The following is a 25,760-nucleotide window of genomic DNA, read 5'->3' as shown; positions in this document are numbered from 1 at the left end:
ATGATGGTCTTTTGCCCAGTTGGCCAGGAATGAAAAAACGTAAAGCCAGAGGTGAAAAGCTGTAATCTGTAAGCAGGTTTTTATTACTTGTTTCATTGCATTTATTTATTTGTTTTCTTTTTTTTCCTCAGTTGCAAAGCTCCCCATTCAAAGAGACAATTGTTATTATTGTGATATTTTTCCTTCTTCTCTTATGATTTTAGTATTACAGGAGCAGCCAGTAAGCAAATGCAAAATGTAATTTCTTGCAATGTTATTTTTATAGAGCAATGATTGGAGCGCAGGAAAATAAAAACGGACATAAACCTTTTGGGGATAAAGACTAGTAAAATCCTTTCTTATATTTCTTCTTCACAAAGTCTCTTTCCTTCTTTTTGTTTTAAAACATCAATAGTCAGTACAGTACATCATAGGGGACGGTATACATCACACACCTCAGAGGAGGGGAGCAAATGGGATCATGGATCACGTCACCAGTGTAAATGCGGCCCATGCAGCTCCACGCCCGACAGCACTCCTGCTCTGAGATCTGATAAGTACCTCTTTACTTGGTCCAGTAATCCCAAACAGGCTGCAACAACATCATTCACAAAGCTACATCTACTATATATACAATGCCACCTAGAACTAATCAACGGTACTGCAAGATAATACATGGCTATGTGGGTTCTAGTGTTTTTGCCGACTATGGAGAAAGCAGGCTACTGAAAAGGGGGCGGGTGACATTGAAAGCCAAACAGGATGAAAGAACCAGAGCATCATTATGAGAAAAGCTGTATCCGTTTTCCTTTGAGAATACAAAGCTTTAATATGATTTTTCTACTGGTGTATTTTTGTATCACTAAAGCACCAAGTGACCTTTGTTTCCCCTGTAGGTGTGGTGTATTCTGTACTAAGTAGAAGTGAAGCTATCAGTGGTCATGTGTTGTGTGCTTTAGTAACAATTTCAAACCAAGTCTGGCCCAAACTCTCCAGGAAAAAGGATGCTATTCTCATCCGAGCATAGTAGCATTGTGACAGGTAAGGCATGAGGATTCAGTGTTTTGCATTTTTTTTTTAACTAATCATGGTCCTCTGCATCTTCTCCTCCACCCCTCTCCCTCCCTCCCTCTTTCCTTCTCTGCTTCCCTCCCCATTCCCTCCCTCCAACCATCCTGCACTCTGGCTTGTCGTCTTTTAGGTTGTTTAACTGAGAGATGTGATGTTGGAACGACCACCAGGGGGCACTACGATACGCCGGCCAGCAGGCCTGATAGGGATGTCATCTGGGGTGGGGGGACCTGGACATAAAAAAAGAGGAGAAATTCAAAGATTAAAGGTAGGGTAGGAGATTTCATTCTGATGCACTTTTTGTTAAATTAGTGTAATTTCTCTTTACAATCCGATAGCAACCAATTAGTTCGGCAGTTTCACATTAAAATGAAGAATATGAATCACGTGTGGAAGCTATAAAACGCTAAACATCAGCCAATCCTGCGAGGCGCCCCTGCGCGGAGTATTGGCTGGTTGGCTGCTCTCTTCCTGCTCTGCACGCACCAGAGTGCATGGTGGCCGAAGTCACAGACCGCAGCTCGTCTTCAGGTAATGCGCATCCATGTGATTGGGAGGCGTGGCTTTTGGGTGAGCCCCGAGAGAAAGGGGCGTGTGTTTACTTTCGAGATCTGGCTGACTCTCACTGAGTTTTCAAAACTTCTACCCTACCTTTTAGAGTGTTAATAGTTAAAAAAATTGAAGGAAACTGATGGAATTTCATTCATAAATGGCAGCTGGAGAGACTCTGTGTGTGTAAAATGACAATTGTACTGTTATTTTGAAAGGATTTATTCAACAATGTAATGAGATAGACTTCATACTGTTGGTTATTGTGACAAAAGTGGCTATTGTTCTGAAGTAGCTTCCATGCATAACACACAAATAATTGTTGTCATGCACTCTCATTACTTTCCAGGCACTAGAGACATCAGTGATGTATGGTGTGTGTGTCGCCGAGGCGACAGCCGAATTCAAATTTCAGCAGATCGTGTGCTGTATGCTGAAACATTAACAAAAGATGCTAGAGTTTGACATAAAGAAGGGCGCTTCCAAAGCATGAGCCACAACGTCTGCTGCTGCAAATTATCGGTGAGTGTATAAATGGAAAGCAGAGTGATGTCAGACGGTGATGCACTGTGTCTAAGCAAGCAATCTATCCCAGACAGTAAATCAGCTCTGCAGGTGGTAGCCCCTGAAACAACTAAAATAGATATGACTCTTTATGAGTGTACACACACACACACACACACACGTTGGAGGCCTGGGAAAGCAGGAGCAGCTTTACTCCCCTTCTAAATTCATGTACTCAAATTTGGAAATTCTTTCCAGCCGAGGTCACTTTCTTTTTGCATCAATGAGGTAGCATACATCATCTCATAGGTCGCTCAGGACAGCCAAAAGCTAAACATGGGTCTGTGTAATTTCCTTTCAAGATGAGTTATCATCTATTAAAAATTGATTGTTCTCACTGATTTCATGTTACACATGGACACATTTAGTCTGTCAGGGAGGACAGAATTATCTTTGCTCGCTCTGTTTGATTATAAAACAGTGGAAAAGCTGACTGTGTGTGTGTGTGTTTTTTCACCATAATGTGTCACTGTTTGATAGTTTGATCATTCTCACAAGCCTCCACTGAATCTACACTAATCCACAGAACAGAACAGGCATATGGGCACAATCAGTGTCACTCAGCAGCCCTGCATAATGGAACAAATGTCAAAGGCAAATGATCCTATTGTGATCTCTCACATTAGATAGGCACTTCTTAACAGACTGTGTCCAGATGCTTTGAATGTTTCAGGACTGAAGCCAAAACTCTTTTGGACTTAATGCTTAAAGGAGACTGTACAGAGCCCTCAAACATATTTTAGTCACATTAAGACTTATTTAATGGAACACTTTGATTGATTGTGCCGCTGTGATTACACTCATGTGCAGTCCAGCCCTTTGAATTAATTTGATTTTGATCAATTTTGTGCATCTGGTCCGGATCATTAATAGTCTCTGAGAACATCCGCCTTAGTTCAGTCATCCACTGCCACGGCCACAAGAGCTTTTCACCCTAGCAGGTCCATGTGGATGTAGTGGCAGCGCTGGTTGGTGCCAGTCTTCCTAAGATGGAAAATAAAAGCCTGGAAGATGACAGCTGTCCTGGAAGGACTGTCATCAATGCAAGACTGTGACCCACTGATTGAATGAGGTCTTGGGTCCAACACGTCTTCTGACTTCAGAGATGAAAAACAAAACAGTTTTTTGCTTCAAGGGAGCTCTGTGAAGCGAGGTCATTGCCTTTGGTTTTCAGGGATCAAAACAGTGATGGTTGCTACAAACTCATCAATCACCTCTCATAGTGCTGGTAAAGCTCCAGACTACATTTAGTGAGGTGTGATATTCAAAGTGAGGATTTGTGGCTCAGATTAGATTTTAAAGGAATACCTGAGGCAGTCTGTGAATAAATTGTTGGTAAAGTGCATGTTTGAGGCTTAACTGTGTGTAAAATGTAGTCAACAGATGAGAAAAGTGTCACATGTAGCATGTAAACACAGATATCCAGTTAACTTCAACTGACTGTGGAGATTTATGTGCTAGCTTTAGCTAGAGCGCTAACTTAATGACATGCATAAACAGACAAATTGTTGTATAAACAGTCCAAACTCTGTTTTAAGGGAGGGTGATATGCTGCATGAAACAAGATAATGAGAGTTTATTACTCTGCAGACTGAAGGCTACAGCCAAGAGCAATCTTGAGAATGCATACTGTATCTAAACATGCTAAATATCACATGATGGGCTGAGAGTCATGGGCGTGTGTACATACAAAACTAATAGAGATGTTTCGGTTCTATTAAAAAAGCTGGGCTCACCGCATGGTGCAGGGTTACCTGCTAGACTAAATCCAGACTGGTGCAGGTTTCTGACAGGCTGTTTGGTGGGCGAAGTGCGAGCCGAGGCCGAGGGGGTCCCGCCGCGGGACATGGAGAATTCAGACACGGGGCCGTCGTACATCCCCCTAGGCACTGCCCTCAGGACCGCCAGCTGCAGCACAAAAAGAACCAGAGCAGGAGGTGGTGAAAACAAAAGATTAAACAAGTTCACACATGTTTAGTATTACATAGCTGTTTGTATAAATGTTTGTCGGAATTATATATGCGTTTCTCAGAGCCCTTTTCCTAAGAACGAGTTCCAGATTTATACAAACACACACAAACACAGACACATAATCAAACCCTTCTAGAGATTAGAGGCACAAACACAGCATTTGTATTCTTTGAAATTCATGTTGAAACTTTACGCTGCTAGCGAACAAGCCGTTGTCTGTATGTCTGTCAGTGGCGTGACTCAGTGGAATCTTGGGAGCTTTGACAAGACTTAAAAAGAGACATCTGTGAATGAAGAAAGCATAACAGTGACTGCTACCAAGATAAACAGCGCACTGTTACTACAGCTCAATTTTCTCATCAGAGGCCAGCTGTGAATTAAGAAATTGTTGGGCAATGAGATTTCTAGGGCCGTAAGAATGATGGCGAGAGAGCAGACAGCAGGGTCTGCTTGAAGAAGACGCTGATGTAAATCTATTGATTCAATGGGATCCTGGAGGATGTGCTGAGAATGGAAATCTACCTTCTTTCAAGGTGCAAACTCCCTTTGACCTTGGACCTCTTTTAGGAATGGGATCCTTTCTTATATATTGCTACAACTCTCATGCTTGTACGCTAAAGTTAGCTTAGCATAAAGATACATCTCCTGGACTCCTGCAGTCAATGTGTTTCTTGTCACAAACCATCATCCTGGCCCTTTGAATGAGTCTGCTGCATGTGTGAAAGGGCACAGACTTCTATCACTGTAAATTTGGGAATCATTTTTAAAACTTCTAAAGTATAAGTGGTCCTTTACTGTATGTGGTAGGTCTATCTGAAAGAGTTATCTGAAACCAAATTCACTTTATCCCTTTATAGCCATGATGACAAAGCCTAGACCACCCTCACAGTACAGACCTGTGGCTGAACCCTGGAGGGTGATGTCAGACTTACTGTATCTCCCCCGCATCCCACTTCACTGCCTCCATCCTCCCTGCCGTCTCTTTTCTCCATCATCCTAACCTCGATTTCAGGCCCTACACTTCACCCTTTTGTAAAATAAGTGTAATTAAAGCACCAAGAATTATTTTTCTTATTGTGTTTGCCTTCATTTATACAACAAGTTTGATGCTGTGAAGTCACGGCGCAGGCTTTCGACAACCATCCGACAGTGTGACGGCTTTCTGCATTTCAGATTCCAGCTACATTTGGTATGTAAAATTATTAGTGTAGGTTCATACTGAGGTCGTTTTTACCTGCTTCCTGGCTTTAACACGCTTGTAGGCAAAGTCAGGGAAGGGAGAGCAGGGGATGAAGCGGCCCACTCCAGAGGTGGCATGAAGGTTCCCGTCTTCCAGAACAATCTTGCCCTGGCATATCACCACTAGTGGGGCTCCACGCAGCTCCATGCCCTCAAATATATTGTATTCAGCAGCCTAAAACAAACACAGAAATAGGAAGGAAACTTTGTTCAATCCAATTCAACACAGTGTTTAAAGCAAGAGAAAAGAGAGCGGCTTCAGTAAACAAACATGGGTACACAGGATCATTAAAGTAACACAGCAGCAAAAAGCAATAAGAGAAAAACTTGTGTTTTCAATTACTTTGTCGTGTGCTTGCATTGTTATTTTGCAACATCCAAACCCCTTGGAGGCCTGATTAAATAATAAGGGATGCAGCAGATGAGGAACAGGGGTGGCTGTGGGAGGACCGATCAAGAGAAAAAGTGGAGGCATAAACGTCCCTCTCTCTCTCTCTCTCTCTTTCTCCCATCCTTTTTCATTTATCACCTTGTTTCTTACACTTGTTGGTTTGGCATGTGCAAGCAGCTGCCATCATCCAGCTGTCTTTTGTAGTAGTTCTCACTCTGGCACATTCTTTCCTGTTATTCTTTCTTTATTTTTTGTCTTCTTTACCCGTTTGTGCCCTTATGTCCTTTTTTTCTTAGCATGTTTTGTGTGATCTGCGGTGGTCCCCTCCCATCATTCCATTGTTGCTCACTTCCTCTGCACACGGCACAGTTTTCTGCTGCCGTCCAAAATCAGGCCAGAACAGGACATAACTGAGACTCACTGCATGCCAAACATGATGTCATGACGGAGCCGAGTGTGTCTCGGTGTGTGTGTAGTGCTGTCTGTTCTCTTCTATGCATCCAGATATCCTTATGTGCATCTATGTACTTTTATGCTGACAGCAACAAGCACCTCATGTAGGTTTGGTGATAAGACTGAGGGAAGCATTCCCCGACCACTGTGAGCTGGTAAACAGAGTTACTGCAGTTTCAGACTGTCCATTAAGGTATTGTAACTGGGAGCCGCTGCGCTCTTGTCCTCTGCTTCCTTCTGTTATTTTATCTGGAAGGAGCAGCAGCAGGAAATGAAAGGTTGACATCATTATGTAAGATCCCACTGATCCTCAGTGGAAGTACTCCACATTTAGAGAAAGCATATTATTAGTCCAGATCTCACTGTCTCCTCCATCAGGAGACAGCACACTATTCTATATATAACAAGCCAACATAAAACCTTAAAACAAGGCAAAATAAAGTCTAACATATTTTGTTAGTAAACACTTTTCTTCCCCCACTCATGTACTTCTGTAAATGTTTTGTTCAAGGCTGGTAAAGCTTTAATTTCCTCTGCTGCCTGTGTGGGATCCTCATCACTTACATATGTCTGTGTATATTGATACATACACACAGTGTGTACATGACAAATTCTTAGACCTTATGTAAGGACAAAGGATGCAGCAGGATCACAGACAGTGTACAACTATGGACAGAGTGTCCGAGGCTTCTGAAGAGAGCTTTGACTCCCTGTAGGAGGCTCTGACCATGTTGGCAGTGTCACAGTCCACCTAAACACCACATACAGGCAAAGCGGTGGAGCTGAGGTGAGCTTAGGGCCACAGAGGAAGGCAGGTTGTGCTATAATGTGCTTGTGCCTGTCACTCATAATTGTGAGTCCTCATATAATTAAAACGGTTGTAATGGAAAAAAAATCACTCCCTCACATAAGGAACAGAGAACTTGTCAACAGAGACCAAAACCATCATTTACTTTAAGTTTAAAGTTACTGATGTTAATACTCATTCATAATGTGACATTTCAAATGATAACCTCACAGGCTTGTGTTTTTGTTGCACTTGGTGGTCCAGACTTCCAAAAGTAAAACCGCTTGTTGGAACAATACCACTGCTAGAACATGTAAAACGTCTAAGGACTGTTTGAGAGAAGCCAGGTGAACAGACTTTTCCACATATTAATGTATTAAAACTGGGTGGCCTTCTAGCTGTGATTTATGGCTTTCTCCTGCAACCCCTGACCCTGACCACTGCACGAAAAAGAGTCAAAGTAAATACAGTGAGAGTGAAAGGGATGCAGTAAATGGAAGTCATGTTGAACTTCCAGTTCATATTCTAATTGCTCATTTCCCATAAAACCCCACAAAGAAAACTTTTTCTACGTATGAAATGCAGTGTGTGTACAGATGTCCAAAGTCTCTGGAGTTTTATGAAAAGTATTTGAAACATTAGTATTTTCTTTAGCAGAATCTTGTGTGGTGAATACATTCTTTATAAAAACCACTTTTCCACTCATTAGTGTATTTTGGATGATTTGAACAAGTGAAAGTGATATAGAGGAAGGAAATACCTCTTGATTATACAGCACATAGGTTCCGTTGGTAGACTGTACAGGGATTTTTTTGGGGTATCACTGACAGATTTTTTTTATTGTATTTATAAACTAAATAAAAGTACATGTAAATAATCCATACTTTAATTCATTGCTGATGGTTTTTGGCTCAGTTTCACATTAAGACCTGGTCATACGGGGAGTGCGGTGCGAGTCAGATTAGTAGTGAAGATCCACTGAGACTTCATTTCCGTTCAGGGGAACTGAAAGTAATCTGGAAGCTTCTCAAAAATGTGCTCTCGCTCTATATCTCTCCTCTGAAACCTTCTTTTTCTCTCTCTCTGTCTTTTTTTCCTTTGTCTCATACTCACACACACACACAGATGTAGACACTTATCTCGTATCACATACTCTACTTGACTGCTTTCCTAAAAAGAAATCCCCCCACTTCATCAAAGCGTTTAACTCCTATTCCCTGTCACTGTCTTTTCCTGATTTTGCCACTTAGTGATCATATTTAATCACCAAACTGAGAAGCTGAGAACCAATAAAGTGCTTTTTTAAAATACATATCTGCAGTGGAAAAGTGTGCATACCGAGTTGTGCGTCTTGGCAGTGATGGTGCGAATAGAGTCTGTGTCCCAGATGACCAGGTCGGCATCAGAGCCCACGGCGATCCGACCCTTACGGGGGTACAGGTTCAGGATCTTGGCTGCGTTAGTGCTGGTGACGGCCACAAACATGTTCTCATCCATCTTACCTGTAGTCTGAGGGTAGAAAAGAAACAAAAAAAGAAGAAAAAGTGACTGGAAATGTTAGCGTACTGACCACCGGAGGGATACATGAAGCCCAACAGATGAACTATATCTTTCACTATGTTCATTTTTTAAAAAATCTTTTCCAAATAGAACAGTTTGTTGAAGTTAAAAAGGTGAAGCAGAGGGAAGCAGCAAGTCGGGGTCTGTCATGATTTAAAAAAAACACCAGCTGTTAGCCCAAGTTTTCTTTACAGAGTTCAACAAGGCTGCACGTTAGCCACATTCTGATGCAGTGATAACGTGAAAGGAGGAAAAATAAGGGTAGTGTGCTAAATGAAAAGATATGAAAAAAAAGAAGAGAGCAAAACACAACTATAAAAGGGAGAGTAAAATAAAATGCAGTGGAAGACACTCCAGATGGCTGAAGCTAAGGTGGAACAGCACAAGTGAATGAAAATAAAAAAGAAACAAATCTTCTAATTTTCCAAAGTTTAAAAAAAATGGAAAAACAAATAACCTAAGGATTCCTCACCACAGCTTTGTCCCAGATGAGAACCATTCTCTCCTCCACTCCGTTGACACCTTCTGGGATCTGAGTGAAGTCATCCTTGCCAATGGCCTTCTGGGCCACGCTGAAGGTACAGTGAGCGCTGCCAGTCACACTCAGGTCTCCACTAGAGAAGAAGAGGAAACATGTACATGAAATTAAATCACGTCTGTGCACATAAGAAACTTTCTACAAACAATGACATATATCTACAGACAGAACACAGACCAACAGCAGCTTTCCTCCAGTACGGGCCATTACTCATGTTTCCTGGTTCTATATGTTGCTATAACTCACTTGCCAGGTGAGGTTGTGTAAAAACTGTGGATTTATCAAAAGTGATAAGTGATGTGTACCTGGCCAGCAGTGTGTGCAGATAGTCTGGAGTGGTGGGATCAGGGCTGAGAGGAGGCGATGTTACGAAAGAAGCAGCCTTGGCCCAGTTCTTGCTCCAGTAATGTGTCCCATCGGTCCCCAGACTGGCTGTGATTGGCTCCCCAAACACAACATTTCCTGAGAAAGAAATAAGAGCAAAATGTCAGGTGTATTCTTGGCATTTACAGAATCATGAGTTGCATCACTTAGGCCTGATTAATTTACCAGCAGTTTAATCTAACTAAAAGCTTAAGTAATTCATTCGTCAGAGTGTTTGCAGCAGAGGAACCATCCTGCTTTTGGCTACGTACAAATTTCCACTTTGGCTCAGTTGCAGCTGAGCCTCTTCTTCCATGCGTGGTGATCCAGGGTCTGATTCCTGTCACTAACACGTGTCTGCCTTTGAGTTTTTTTTTATGGTCCTTCACCCTCACACATCAGTGTTTCTGCTTTCAATGTAGGTTCTTAGGAATGGATCCAATCAAAGGTGCCTAAAGGCCACTAACGGGTGTATGCAGCTGCAAAGCCATCTGAGGTCAGCACTCACATCCAGCCTTTTAACAAAGACATCTGCTCTTCCCTGAGAGAAATGTGTGTGACAGCTGAACCACAGAAAAGTACCTTAATGAAAAAGATCTTCCTAAGAATAGCATCTTTTTTTCCTTATGGAAAGCAGAGACACAGACTCCCAGACTACATAGCTTCAGGAAAGACAGTAAAATCATCTTATAAGGGCATAGAAGCAGTGAATTTGACACAATGTAGAAGGTGGAATACCTAAGAAGTTTCAAAGCAAAGCAACATCAAGGTTGCTACACATCTAAAGAGAAAAACATCAGTGTCTCAAGGGTACATTCACAAGGACACAGCAGCAACATACTTCTCTGCCCCAGAGCAGCTCCCTAGGTTCTGAAGCTACAGGGGACAGATGAGAACCGGAAGCAGCATTAAGACATTGCAGGAGATGCATAGCCTGGCAGGCCAGCCTAATATTTTTCTATTCTATATGGCATGCAGTGGAATACATATACTTGTGAATGGCTGTTTTTGCTATAAAACTTGAAAATTCAAGGTGGTATTAGTCATTCTTGAAGGAGGCAAGCAGCATGTCATCACATATAGCCCGCCCCATTATAGAGAAACTGTTATAACTGGCATGATAAGGTTTCAACCAAGTGGAAATGGCTGTGAAGGGGAGGGATTCCAGATCTATTTCTATAGCTTGCCAGGCTAGGGGATGCCTAGAGTGGGATCCTGGATGATTTCGTCAACAATTTGGTCAAAACAGTGTAAACATTCAGAATGTGTGACTCCCAAGAAAGTCACTTTTGTCTGGGAACCAATTGGGAGTGCTGCTGGTGGGCTACCTGGAAGAAGGTCAGAGTAACAGTAAAGGGGCTGTGTTACTATGCTGATCTCTTCAGACAGCTGAGGGAGAAACAAAAAGATTTGGCATGGGGAGCTGAGCAGAGGAGGATCTGCAGTGGCAAAGGCTGCCATCCAGGAACACAGATTTGAACCTGTTCAACGTGTACCTTTTTTCCGGGCCTGTGAGATGATGTCGGCGGCACTCTTGCTCATGACCCGGGTCACATAGAGAGGGCAGTTGGTTTGGCTGGCGATGGTGACGGCACGAAACACGGCCTCTGCCTCCAGCTACAGAAAGGACAGGACAGCGCGGTTGACTTAGAACGTTTTTTTTCCAATTATCTTCAAATAAACCTTAAATTTTTAACCACAGCCTGTTATGTACTTTTGGAACTATATTATTTATACAATTTATCTTTAACCCAAATGACAAGCAGAACCTTATAATTTAAACTCTATAAACTGGAGAGGTTAAAGATTTCTTCTGTTACATAAAATAAGGATGTTCAGTCACATTTAATAAGCTTAGAAAACAATCACTAAAATAAACCAAGCTGAGGCATGCTTGCACATTTTTCTAACTGGAGGACGTATTTTTTGGACACGTCCAGAGTGCAAAGGCTTCGCAATGTGACGGCTGCTCCATTCTCTGAGTTGATCCACCTTGAAAAGGCTTATGTCAGTCCAAATGTCGTGAAATCCAACCCTAGTTTGGACATATCCGTGCAGTCAGAGCTTAGCTGAATATGGCAGGCCAGAGCTGGCTCAGCGAGTGCACCGATACTCTACCCAATCCACCCAAGTTTGAAAAAGTGCCAGACCACCAATCACTTTCAATACATAATGACGGAAAAAAGTAAAGAACATGCCTCCAGATGTGACAATGGTCTTCTACATGTGTTTTGCACTCTGCAAACACTTCAGCTGATTATTGCATTCTAAGCTCTCGAGCTCAGCCTGGGTCCAATGACCAATAAATTCAAACCAAACAGGACACCAGATACTGATAAAAAATTAAAAAAAGAGAAATCCAACTTGGCCTGGCCTCAATTAAATAAATTTTAAAAAAAGTTTTCGATTCTTTAAACTCCACTAGACATTATAATAGTGTTGGGACCCTTCTCTGCACCACATAATGGAAAATCCAAGCCAGACAAGTTGCGGAGTTAAAAGCGTGTCTTTGATTTTGCTGTTTGTCGAACATTAGCAGCAACAGTCGAGGATTTTTTGTTCTTTAAGCGTCTCTTATGTGCCTGAAAACACATGTGTGTAACAAGAACAATGTGTCCAAAAAAAATGTCCTGCTGAACAATGTAAGTGTGAGTTTATGCACAGCCATGTTTGTACTTCAGCGGTCTGTTTGTAATCACACATCAGGTCCTGGTATTTAAATCTTTATTTTTTAAGAGTTCGTGTCATTTGTGTACAGGGTGTGAACGTTATACCTCTTCTGGCCTGCTCAGCACGTGTCCCTCCGGTCCAGTGATACCCATCTGCAGCATCCGGGCTTGCTCCTGTTGAACAAACACACAGAAATGAGGCTGTTAGCTGCCTGTGTAAGGTATAATGAGCAGCATTATTATCCTCTGCCCACACAGGGTATATGCTGTACTGTACGGCAGTTCAAGTCTATTAAGACAGTCCTTTGTTCAGACACAAAGCGCACACAGTCAGATGCCACCAGATTAACGGACAGGTGTGTCTGTAAGAGGGTTACGTTGGCTGTAAGTACTTAGATGCCTATAGCCGCTATACCCAATCCATGGATTTAGCTTTAGGCCACGTTTCGCCATACTATGTGTTTCCCTGATTCCCTGCAATAGAAGTGAAAGGTGAAGCATGTGTCAAGAATTTAAAATGGCCATAAATATAGGCCCAAGAGAGAAAAAAATTCAAGTTCAAGCCAGTGTTGACCTGAAGCAGACCCAACAGATTTATGCACATTAGTATCAGTTTCGGCTCGTATCCATGGCGGCTGTCACTCGATTAGAGCATGCAGCACTAACAGCATTCATCACACACAAGTCTGAGCTGAGGTCTAAAGTTAAGGACATGAAGTCATCTGGATGTAAAAAATTTTTGAAAGAAATCAGACTTCGCAAAAGCTCTTCAAAGCTTCAATGAATCAGGTCCAACACACACACACACACACACACTGACAGAATCCAGGCATGGCCTGTAGCTCTTACTAATGCCAACCCTCTTAATCCACCAGCTATTGCAGCTGATTCACTTTCTTTGGTGCACAATATAGCCCAGCCCAGTATAAACTACACCCACACATTACTGTCCTGCAGGAGACACAGTCGTCCTCACATCAGTGACAGTATGTTTAGTCTGCGTGGAGTGGAGATGCACTCTGATAAGGCCATGACCTGACAGGTGAACTGAAGTGAACTAAACAGAAATAAATCACACACAAAAAAGAAAGTAAACGGAAAAAGGTTTTTTTTGTGATACCTCAGCGATGATCTCGCCGTTTTCAGCATGGACCTGAACAATGCCTCCTCTTTCTGCCAAGAAGGTGAAGACCTCATAGAGCTGGAACAGAAACGCACACATTTATATTTTCAATCCTGCACGGCTGTTTACACAAAGCGTAAGACACTCCTCTTTAACTCAGGGGTCACCCATAAGCCACAATTTAAAAGAAGCCCACAATTTACATGTGATGTCTGCCACGACACACTGCAATTATCCTGTGTGGTCTCCAGAAATGGTAGAATTGTGTGGGATGAGCTGAAGTTGGTGGTGTGTTGCTTTTTTTGCGAGTGGCATGACATCAGTTTTTCAAGCCGGACTATTTCAGTTGCCTCATGTGCTCCTCTGACCAACCACATTAACTACGGGTTCATGAGAAACATGTAGGGTCCTCTGTCTGGGATTCTGAACTATATGTTACAGTTTACATAGCAACAATATATAACAATAAATGCTTCTCTAATACTTTATACTGAATCATTCATACTGCTTGTACATTCTTAGAGCCAACTTTTTCATTTTTTAAGCATGTGCCTGCTATAATAAAATAATGTCATTTAAATTACACACTGAGTAAAACCAAGGTAATAGCTCGCCATTTTTAGGTTTCTATTGAAGCCACACATACAAATATTTCATATGTACATGGATTTCAGTTGTCGTATTCATTTCTCTAACTCCTACAGTCCATAAAAATAATCCTTACTAATGTGATGCTTTCAGGCAGTAAATCATTTACAATGAGACCTTTATTGTGTGTTTTAGATTCGGTGGTGATAGCAAGAAGTGTTGTGATTGGCAGATGCTTCATCCAATCAGAGGCTGGTTTCCCGATCTTTTCTTCGTAACAAACCATCGGACTTGTTAAGATTTAGCTCAGAGGTCAAACTTCTAGATTAATGTGGGATTATAACACTTGGATTCACAGATTAACTTTTATTATTATTATAATGATAGTACCTCACTGTTAGTCATCTGGTAGTAGTCCTTGTAAGCCATGTAGACCTGGAACGTGTTCACACCTGTGAAAACAATCATTAAACTTCAATTCTAATCCTGGGACACTCATTGATATCTTTGGTGAAGCATATACACACACACTACCTTTCTCTTTGATGAGATTATCCACTTCCTGCTTTACGCTGTCATTCCAGTGGGTGATATCCACATGGAGGGAGTAGTCGCAGCAGGCCTTCTCATCAGCCCACTGCCTCCACTGGTCGTAGGCCTCCATCAGGCTGGTGCCGGGCTCTGGGATCACATGGTCCACTAGAGAAAGATCATGAAAAGGAGGAGAAGAGTTGAAACTGAATGAATGGACAGACACAAATGAGGAGATCGTGTCAAATATATGGAGATGAAGACGGGACAGAGTCAGGATTTCTCTGCTGCTGGTGTTTCTTTTTTCGCCCCCTCCCTCTAGAGTTTGTCTTGCATAATCAGCTGTCTGTCCCTGCTGTGCTCAGCCTGTGGGGACTAACCTTGTCAGATGTCACATTACATTTTGTACATCTTTTTCAGTGTGTGTGTGTGTGTCCATAAAAAGTTTTTGTCACTTCAGCAAGTTTTTGTACAGAGAATATTTACTCTTGTTGTCTGGTTTTGAAATTATTCATGCACATAGTAAATCCTTATTGTACACAACAGTATCACTACACACAGAATATCCCGCATTGTCTTACTCAGCTGTAATATTAATGTTAGGCCTCCTGCTGGCTCACCACCTGACCAGCTTCTTTATCTCATTAAAGATAACTCAATCTGCTTATGCTAATAGGATAGAGCTGGAAACGGCAGTCACAGAACAAAAAAACATCCTGTGTTCGGCATCACAGCATACTCTCCATCATCTGTTTGTGAAGACACACAAGACACACAGTTTCCACTTTCTCACACATCACCCCGTGGAATATAATCCCTCAATGAATGGATCCCCTGAATGGAGCTTACTACAGTAGCACGCCTGTTAGTGAGTCTGTCTGTCTGGGCACACAGAGCAGCTCAAAAGACATTAATGGTATTAATGGAACTGTGGTATCTACCAGCTGTTGGCTGTGATAGCGTCTCCACACACACACACACACACACACACACAAACTGGTGCCCTGTTTCACTCCTGCCCCCTATGCTGAAGCTTTTGTGCAGTCCCCTTTTGGAGGGCTGCCCAAATCTCTCTTCCCCTCTGCCCTCCCCTCTGTTGCACCCTTGTGTTCAGCTTTCCCAGCACTTGTCCCATGCATGTCCGTTCTCTTTTACCGATCATGGTCGTTCCACCGGCGAGAGCGGCCTTTGATCCCTGGGAAAAGTCATCCACGGTCGTGGTTCCACGGTACGGCATCTGGAAGTGGGTGTGGATGTCAATGCCCCCAGGGATCACCATCTTCCCGTTGGCCTCGATGGTCTTCACTCCGCCGGGCACAATCAGGTTGTCACCAATCTGCCTGTTGTGAGGAAAATTTGTTGTAAAAACACAGTAGGGATACAGTTACAACAGATTATGATAACAACAATACCCAGAAAAACAGTCTGATAAGAAACAATGGAGGGTCTAGACAGTTCACATTCGGTTTGAAACAACTAAAAGGACTTTGGGTATGTAAAATGTGACACAGGGTATGGCAGGTTATTTCACGTCGTTCTCCCTTTTCCTCAGATTCAGCAAATCCATAAGCACATACTACAGCCTATTACAAAACAAACACAACTTCCAAATACAACTGAATCACAGGAAAAAAAAGTCCTCAATTGACCCTTAAACAGTCACTCAAGCCTGAAGCAGCACATTGTCACCATGTCAACACATCAACATTTCCACCCTGTTACAAAAAAAAATTCTGTTTTTCAGACTTTATAGAGGAGACAAACCAGACAGACAGGCAGCCAGGCAGGCAGAAGCCAGTGTCTCAGTGAGTTTGCCAGCAGCTCAATAGTGCTGCAGGCATCTGGGTGTTTATTATGCAACACCAGGCTTTCTGTGGGTGCCTCGCTCTCTCAGAGGGGCGACAGGGACAAAGAGCCTATAATTGGAAAATCAAGAGAGAACAGGACAGCGAGGAAAAAAAAAAGAGAGGAGAGGAATTCAGCCAAACTACCCGGGCCTCATCTGGTCGGGTGGAGACAGATTTGGGGACAAGATTGGGTGCTAAAGTTTGAACCGCAATGAGGTGTAAACGACCACCAGAAACAATTTAGGAAAGAGCAGACAGATACAGTGAATGGAAAAGAGTGAAAGCAGAAACTGGGTCAGTGGAGGACTTACTTAATGAGGCCATCCTCCATGTAGATATCAGCATGGAAGGACTGGTCATCATTCACGATCCTCCCGCCTTTGATCAGAAGCCTGTCGCTCTGCAGAGAAAAAAAAATGGGAGGACAAGAGGAGAATTATTATGAATCTAGATAAGAATTACTTCCAAATAATAAATATCCTTCTGTGCCTGGACATGTCCCTTTCCCACCCAGAGAGCATGAACAATATTTCATTCATTTATTCATCCAGACACAATCTAGCTGTGGACCACCCTGTAGGTCTGCCTGCTCAGCAAAACAAGGCACAAGTGTAAAGATTTTTTCTCTTGATTTGTGCAGTCTTGTTTTCTGAAATGACCATCAGCTGGGAGATTGGTGCTGGAAGCTGCTTTTAAGGACTGATCGTGGATTAACATCTTAACCGCGTTCATCCAGATTTTGTTACGCAACAAAACTAACTAAGGATGTTATTTTCACAGCATAATCCATTTATCCAACAGACCAAACGCAATACAGGAAGGGTTTTTTTTAATGATGATGAAATAAACATTCTTATCATTTAATGTGATACATATGTTCCACTGTGGAGCCATAACGCAGCATTACTTTCTGAGCAGCTCTTTAATGTAACATCGCCTGATGTGCTGGGCATTTCCATGTTGCCACGCAGTCAGACATTTAAAAAAAATGCTGCTGCACCATAGACTGACTCTTGCAGGCTGTTGTCATGGCAATGGGATGACTACAGGGGGGGAAAAAAAGGCCAGAGTGGAAAGGGAGACAGGGTGTCTGGATTTGCTGATGTGATGTACAGTACATGGACTGGCTGTGCAGCAGGGTGGAGGGCTGCAGGGAAAGATGGGGATGTGAGGTGGCAGTCTGAGCTGCTGGTTAGGTGATTTATATCAAACTGTTTAAACTGGTAGTTCAATTAGACACTGTCTTGATGTAGTGGTTAAATCATTCAAATCAAATGCTGATTCTGACACTACAAAGAAATTTTATTTGGGTTATTTGGGCTTAAAATTCATGTCTATAAGCACTCTGTAAGCCATTAAGGTTTGCAGCCCCTTGTGACTTCACAAGGGGGATATGCCCTGTTCTCAGCTGGGTCTAAAGTGTACAGTCAAACTGTGTGTTTTTGTCACCGGGAAAATGTAACATGAGGTCGATATTTCAGCCCTCGAAAATATAACATGTTTTTTCGGCCACATATGGAAAGCAGTGATCGGGGTGGGGACTCATCACAGTGGTTTTTCTTCTATAACGTGCTTAATGTTGTACATTCTTGTGTTTATGATGATCCTCACCTAACTCCATACCCTGTTGCATAACGCTCTGACAGCAAGTGAAAAAAATAAACAGCTTGAGGTGTCACAAGGGTGCACATATCCCCACGATCAACAGTCTGCCTCCTAACATAGCTTCTTTTCATCTGCCATTTTGGATGTCCTGCCTCATTTTCACTGGGATATCTTTGGTACTGAAATCACACAGCCTTTCTTTGGCTGTCCTTTCCTTCCAGAAAGGGGCGAGGCTAGCACAGACAAAGACGCACAGCAGCTTTTGGCTGGAATCAGGACATTTTAAGCTGAAACATGAAATGCACATATGTGTATGTAATAAGACCATTAAAGGTAATTTATTGAAGAAAAAAAGAATGTAGAGTTGTATCCTCATTTATATATCTGCACTGTAAAATGGCATGACTCAGTTCCTCACCCTGCGAGGAGGGACAAACTACCATATTCCCCATCAGTGAATGTGTGCAGTGATTTAGAGCCCTGGCAGTGGACCCAGAGTTTCATCACTATAATAAACTCCAGCCATTCTCTCCCACATTAAAACAGAAAAAAAAATACACAATATGGTTTTGCATGTACAAGCATACGTAATATCTGGTGAGCTCATACACGTTGTGAGTATTCCTGTGTTTGTGTGTGTGTGGTGGTGGTGGTGATGATGGAGGAGTGTGAAGCAGAGCCCAAAGAATTGCCAAGCAACCACACCCTGAAGCAACACATTACAACACACACAGTGATCAGCAGCTGGAACACAGCAGCAGCATAGATCATACTGTGGAACTCGCTGCTCTGACACTGTCTCTCATTAGCCCAGGGACTCAAACTTCATGAGAGTATGTTAATCTACTGGTTGCATGAGAAACAGCACAAAAAGTTAGTAAGAAATGAATCTACCAGTATGCACAGAAATGTATGTGAAGAAAGTTTCAGTCATTTAACGAGTAAAGTTAATAATTTGTGGCTTCTTACTGTTTCGTTGTTGCCTAAAATGTTTTGTAAAGATGGCTAGACACAACAAAAATCAGTTTATTGATTAATGAAAAGCATGATCGATAATATAAGCAGGCACTCTAACATGACAGTAATGGAGTTCATCTCAGTAATGCTGACCTGTTCTCATCAACTGCACTGGAAGAGTTTTTGTCTGATTTATAACACTGCAGTGAGGGGTGTGCCTTCATGCATGGGTCCCTCAGTGAAGTGCTTAACCAGTCTCTCTCTCTTTCTCTCGCTCTCTCACAACACTCACACTCTTCTTTTTAGCTTCTGCCCATTGGCCGATAACAAGCAAGAGGCCACATTTAACAATCAATAGCTTTCCATTATAACCCAGTATCTGTCCTTGGACTAAGCTGCTCAGGCAATGCCTTTCCAGTCAGTGGAAATTCGATGTTAAAACATCAACAACTCAAATCATCAATCAGACATATAACAGTATGCATCTATTGAGCAGCAACCAGCATGTCCAAAATGTAAAAACACCCATGCCTTAAATCCAAGTGATTGCTGTGCAGACTATGTCCAACCTGTCAAAAACACATAATCATAAAAAAAGAGTCTGTCTTACTCACACTTCATAAATCTAACTGTGGCTTAGAATATCTGTGACCAACGGCCTCAAACAACACAGGGCTCATGTCATTCAACCGCAAACAGCAATATGTCACACATATTACAGTAAATATATCAGATAGCATTATGATGTTGCCAAAATGAAGCCACAGTTACATGTGCATGTGTGTGGTTAAATGTGTCAGGATCTATCCAGGACTGTGCACTGTAAAAAGTTTTTGCAGCTTTTCTTAATATATCAATATTTCTCCAGCAGTGAGTTAACCCTCTGTGCTATTATGCGGTTATGGAAATGAACTTAAAACATTTGACACAACACTAACGAGATGGAATAATCCACAATGTGATGCATTTGTTGTTGCAGCCCTGGAACAACTTTATGAAACTTAGTGGCTAATGTTGTCATATGGAGATTATGGAGTGTGAGATTGGACTGCTTGACCACAAGATGGTGGCTTCAGTCACTGTACGTACATTCAGAGACTGTTTAAACATTCTGAAAGTGAGAAAATAAACTTATCATGCAAATGTTACCTATAGATGTATACATTCAAACATTTTCTTAACTTACTGATACATCAAACATCACACAACTCCATCTCCTTCCATCTGTCCATATGCCATTTACAACAATTCTGACCTGACCACTTAGGAGACAGTGGAGTGTATAGCTACCATTAATACCATTAGCACATTGGCCTTTAGCAGCCTTGAGTTAATGCATCTTTGGCACAACATCGGATTTAATAAGAGACTTATCCAATTAAGTCTAGATGCAAAACAAAGAGTCAAAACATCAAGTGCATCAGACCTGTCATTGCCTATGTAGTGGACATTGATTTGAAACCATGGCCTAATGTTGAAAAGTCAACATTCAAACTGGGACACACCCTCAAAACAACATCATAATATGCATTGGTTCAGCATTTGATCTTCTTATATTTTACATAAGACATCATTTATGATGTTGATCCTGATTTGCTCTGACCTTCCAGGGTCACTGGCCATGTCCTCATTTGTCAGTCACATTACTGTTACAGCTTCCAGAGAAGACCTCCATGGATGAGCTGTGCACGGCTGGCTTCCTTCTCCAAAAAGCCTCAAATCGGGCTAACTTCTGTTTTTGTATAGCAGTCTGGCACCGATGAAGTACCTTATTGATATTTTATTACAGAGATGATGATGAAGCAACATTTTAGTTGATCTAATCCCTGAATGATTGCAACAAGGAGAAGAAACGCAGCACAGAGGCAGCTTGAAAGGTCACAGTGTGTTTTTGGATGTTTTTTTCTGGGTAGTAAAACTTACATGACTCTGGTCTAGTTGCAACTCTGGTTTAACAGTGGATGTTTTTTCAGCTCTCTTCAGAGGATCAGAGGATTAGCTTCAATGCAAAAATCATGCCTCGATATTCTGACAACATGTCAGTATTCGCTTTTACTTTTGATGCATATGAAGTTATTTTTAAACCTTTTTAACTGCTTCAACTGCAACTTTTCACCAGTACTGACAGGCTCATCTGTTTTCATTTCTGCCAACAACGCAGAGGAAAGTTCAGGTGGAAAAAAATATCTCGCCATTTATCTCTTAGCAAAAACAAAGGACCAAAAATAAAGTCCCTCTCTCTCTCTCTCTCTGCACAGGAAACTGTCATTTTTTTGTAACACAAGCCAGCCAGCAATCCAAAATAGCCAGCAGGATGTTGTCCTTGTGCTACTACGCTGATATCCTCTGACAACTTTTTTCCACTTTCACCAGACTGTATAGGGAGAATAGCTTATAAAATGGGATGCAAATTACTAATAGCCACTCCACAAGTGGGAATGCTCTTGGAAAAACTCCACAACCACAAAATCAGGTCAAAGAGGGCTGACAGGATATTAGAGGAAACCTCCATTAGCTGTGACGGAGACCTTTGTGTGGGTGGAGGAGGGAGCTGTGGGGAGGCAGGCGGGGGACCAGTGGAAGAGGGAAGTCATCGTGAATGTGCACCAGTGCCTCTGCTGCAGCACTGTTGCCTAGCAATCAAAAATATTTACTCTTTACCCAAAAACTGCACAGTTCTCATTCTGGAAACGTGAAAACAATGAAACGTATCCATCTAAATTAATTGCAGAGTCTCCTGCCAGACACACAGAGATCCTGCTCAGCTGGAATGCTGATTTTGTGATAGGCAGGAGTAACTGCGTAACCATGGCAACACAAAAAATTGGGATCCGTCTGAATCAAACTAGTTGAATCATTGACTTTCTTTTTGGTTTGTGTGTGTTGCTGAATCTAAGTGTGTGTGTCAAATCACATGGCCACATGAAAAACTGAACTGTATTTTCCTGTATGTCCGTTGCCATGGCGAGTCCCACTTGCAACGTCTGGGTGGCCGCGGGGTATTTTGTTTGCGCTCAAGCCCACTTTTGCTGCAACCCGCATGGTGACGGTTTGGTCTGGGAGTTAGGGTGGGGTGTGGGGCGGTGGGGTGGTGGTGGGGGTACAGGTTTCATTTTCCCGGGCAGAGCTGCTGTGTTTTTATGCCCACAGATGCTCATTCCAGCTGGAGGAGGGGATTACTGGTGACATGTCCCAGCCTGGAACAACACTGGTGCTGCTGTAAGTGGGTATATGAGGGAACGGGAAGAACCACACCTAGAAATCTGACAGAGCCACTCTGGCAGAGGACAGACATGTATAAACAGCTGGGAGTCAGAGAAGTGAGGAGGGTCGGACACAGGTACAATATTTAACGTCACCCTGTGGAAGGATTTGTGTTGATATTGAAGGATTTTGTGGTGTTAATCCGACCTAAGAGGGGACACATTTTTACTTAAAGAAACCAACGAGGATAATTGAGTGCCTCCAATATTTATTTTTTAGGTATTTATAAGAACAGCTGTGACTTTATGTCAGAGTATAGTGCTGCAGAGGAACCTATCTATCTAAGTGACCAGCTAGCGCTGCTAGCATCTGCTCTAAAGTCTAATATGAGAGGATGAAGGAGTAGGGTTGGCCACTTTTATACAGTCTTATTTCTTGTATACTTTCAATCAAGCTGACATTTACAATAAACAAAACTATGAAGGGAGCTTCTGTGATAGCACCCCTTGGTTTCTCAAGCTCTGTTTTGAGTCTCTGGGAGGCACCATGTTGGCAGCATCACAGTCTGCCTTAACTCCAAAGAGGTGGAGCGTGAGTGAAGCAGAGACACATGGGCAGCTCCTGCTGTGATACAGCACACATCTGACACTCAAAGCGATCATAATTATGCACAATTTTGAGTCCATAAGGGGAACTTATAAATACCAGAAACATTTTTTGTACCTGGCTGTAGAGTTGGGCATTTTTCATTGTTGGAGTCAGCCCCTAGAGGCTGTGGTGTGAACTGCAATTTTTAACACTTCCACATTGGCTTCGATTCTCAACCATGGGGGATAAACACTTCATCTGTCCAGCTAGGGCTAGTTTTTATCTTTGGATGGACATTTTCCTACACTGGCTGGTTGTTGTTGACCCATCTATCCACCCTTCCAACCTTCCTCACATGTTAGTAGATGATAAGTGGTGCTTACTTATATGGAGGTTGTCTACCTTAAATAACAAGGATCCTGCTTGAATGATAATAGCTGCTGAAAAGCTTTGACACCAAGATGCAAAACAGAATTGTGTGAAGTATTTTTAAGAGCTCTTGTACCCCCAAACCTGTGTCAACAAACCTAAGAAGATTTAAGGCTTGCACTCCACTTCACACTGGCAGATCTGTATACAAACATTTCTTAATGAATGAGTTCCTTGTGGATAAAAGAAGCATGAAACTACATTATATCTGTGACATCAATGAGTTACTTTGTACTGTGGTGGGAGCTGCATTAACTTGCTGGTTGCAGCTGGACAGATCTTGTCTCAATTTCCTGTTAAAAACCTGATATCATGTATCTTGAGGCCATCGACGTGCACACAAGTCACTCATGTTACAAACCCTCGCAGTCTGTGATTTACCTGATAATCTAAGAAGAGAGCAGACAGATCTTATCTTGGTGAGTGTCACGCTCCATTTAAAGCTGTCTCTCTGTCTGTGGATGTGTGTTTTTTGACATAATCACCATGCCTTTATGGGCATTGTTAAAATTAAAATGTCCATCCTCATAATGACTGTGTAAAACAAGTGCACACTGATAATTCTGGCCTAGATTGACACATCACAGTGACATGCCCTACTTTAGGAGTAATGGCATTATTAGCCACAATACACCGGCTACACAAGTCTACCTCAAATCATCCCTGCGTGGTGTGAAATCAGCTGAGGAGATGAGACAAAGGCAGAGCAACACACCCCTGAGCCGCAGCCCGAGCCGCAACAATGAGAAGTGGAAGGCAGGCATTTCAGACTGTGGCACAGAAAAAAGAAGGAGTGGGGAGTGGGAGAGGTTCCTCTGCAGTTGTAACACACACCCAGCTGGCTCGCTGTGTGTAACACCAGTCTGCCCCGAATTCAACCCTCCCTCTCTCCCCACCCCTCCTCTGACAGGCAGCCTGAATCCTCGCTCCTTCCCTTGATGCAGAAATGCAAGCGCCCCGTTACGAGGCCGGCTCCTCATCACAAATGGGCGTGTATTCCTCCCCCACTCCTCCTCATGTCCTTTCCTTTCCTCCTCTCCCTCTCACTCTCTGCTGCACCACACCAGCCTGCAACACAGGCCCTGTCTGTAACATGCAGGAGTGGGGGTGTACTTCATTCTTTGCATAAAATAAATAAGAAACAATGAGCTGATGGACAAGAAATACATTTTTTTTCATTGCTCACTTTAGCTTGCTCATTTTCTAACATATTAGAAAATACTTTAAAGACAGTGCATCAAAATGAAGGGGGGGGGGGGTCATTGAAAATGAGAGCAGCACTGTTCAATATCCTCCCATGCTAGTGATTGATTGGGTTGGTTGGCAAAAAATGGCTAAAACCGGCCTCTTTTCATTGAAATATCAGCCTGGTGTATAGTTTAATTAATGTTTTTTTGTAATAAAGGTATTTCCTTAATTTACAATAAAATTACAATAATGCATATTATTATATATGATAGTATAATGGGGTATAACCCTTCACTGCGCGCAGCAGAACTGCCGGCTGAAACATCACAGATTTTTTCCACGGTGAGCCGGCATGGATCCCCTTTAACAAAGAAGATGCAGGACACCTTTAAGAAAACGCCTTATCTCTTTTGCCTGGCTGTCACTATGGCAGCCGGTCATGCCATATCACTCTGCGCATTTTATATTGTCTTTCCCTGCACTCATGTCTGACTAAACACTCAAGTGCATATTCCTCCTAATAAATCACAGAGAAACGACAGCGCACGCAGTGATTTGCAGCAGCAGGCATTAAAGTTCCTGCAGCCAGTGAAGCAGAAATAACTCCCCTTTTTTCAAAACTCACTGTGATCTTTGGGATGTTCTTTTTTCCTTGATAAGACATCTTTTATCCGAGTCCACCTTTACAAAAACACGATAAATCCCTCGTTACGGATGCTGCAGCGAGCCTCGCCTGGATGGGAGCTTGAAGGAACGGTCGCTCCTCTGTCAGCGCGATGTGCAGTGCCTCGTATGGAGTGCTGTGGGAGCGTCTATGGTCCACTCGCACGGCCCCTCCCTTCAGTATAGCAGCAGGCTCTATAGAGACTCGATGCCACAATCTTTCCACCTGAGGGCGCAGTGGAGCAGCTGCTGAGCAGCCTCCATCCAGTTGTCTTGCATTACAGAGCTGTCACACATTTTTACCACACATAAAGTGCATCCAGTACAAGATACAATTCACATATCAGAGATTTTCCTGCCTGAGATGGAAGGAGATTGATCTGAAGGAGCTGGTTTAAAATTCCATGTCTGTGTATTGATCGCTAAAACCATTGAGAAAGATTATTGATTGGAGAATAATACTTGATTGATTAGAAGTAATATGGGGAAAAGAACAAAAGGAGCATAAACACTGTATTCCTTAATGAATCCTTAGTATTTGCAAAAAATATGTACATATATATATATATTGTTAGTATATAAACCTAAAAAATGGGATATGTACTATAAGTGGCATGCCAAAGAAGTTTAGTTTTACCATTATACCATTATTTTTTACCTAATTTCCCTACATGGATTAATAAGGTTCATCTTAATCTTAATCCTAATACCAAAGATAGGCTATAAAGTGACTAACTGACTACTGAGGAAGAGGAAGAAGAGAAGCTATTTTTCTTCATTCTGACCTCTTGTCAATCATGTTGACAGACAGGGAGTTCACAAATGAGATGCAGCAATAGCTGAAGCTCAGGGTAAGCAGACATTAGATACCATGGTATCTAGCCTATAGCCTGCTTCCAGGCC

The 25,760-nt window shown here is 42.4% G+C and overlaps 1 protein-coding gene across 2 annotated transcripts; it reads right to left on the bottom strand.

Moving 5' to 3' along the window:
* Positions 1 to 820: 820 nt before the first annotated feature.
* Positions 821 to 24,993, bottom strand: dpysl3 (dihydropyrimidinase like 3). Of its 2 annotated transcripts, none has more exons than XM_028421492.1 (14): positions 24,820 to 24,993; positions 16,535 to 16,623; positions 15,532 to 15,716; positions 14,380 to 14,544; positions 14,236 to 14,297; positions 13,255 to 13,335; positions 12,240 to 12,308; positions 10,962 to 11,082; positions 9,408 to 9,564; positions 9,037 to 9,178; positions 8,343 to 8,513; positions 5,369 to 5,548; positions 3,900 to 4,071; positions 821 to 1,280 (listed from the first exon to the last, which is right to left on the bottom strand). In XM_028421492.1, the coding sequence occupies exons 1-14, from the start codon at positions 24,856 to 24,858 to the stop codon at positions 1,186 to 1,188; spliced, it is 1,728 nt and encodes a 575-aa protein (XP_028277293.1). In that variant the 5' UTR covers positions 24,859 to 24,993; the 3' UTR covers positions 821 to 1,185. The 2 variants fall into 2 exon arrangements, with proteins under 2 accessions (XP_028277293.1, XP_028277294.1); XM_028421493.1 differs by having other exon boundaries at positions 3,918 to 4,071.
* Between the last annotated feature and the right edge of the window lie 767 nt (positions 24,994 to 25,760).

Source organism: Parambassis ranga, chromosome 14 (genome assembly GCF_900634625.1).
Source record: "Parambassis ranga chromosome 14, fParRan2.1, whole genome shotgun sequence".
NCBI classification, from domain to species: Eukaryota; Metazoa; Chordata; class Actinopteri; family Ambassidae; genus Parambassis; species Parambassis ranga.
This window is presented reverse-complemented; position numbering and strand designations above follow the sequence as displayed.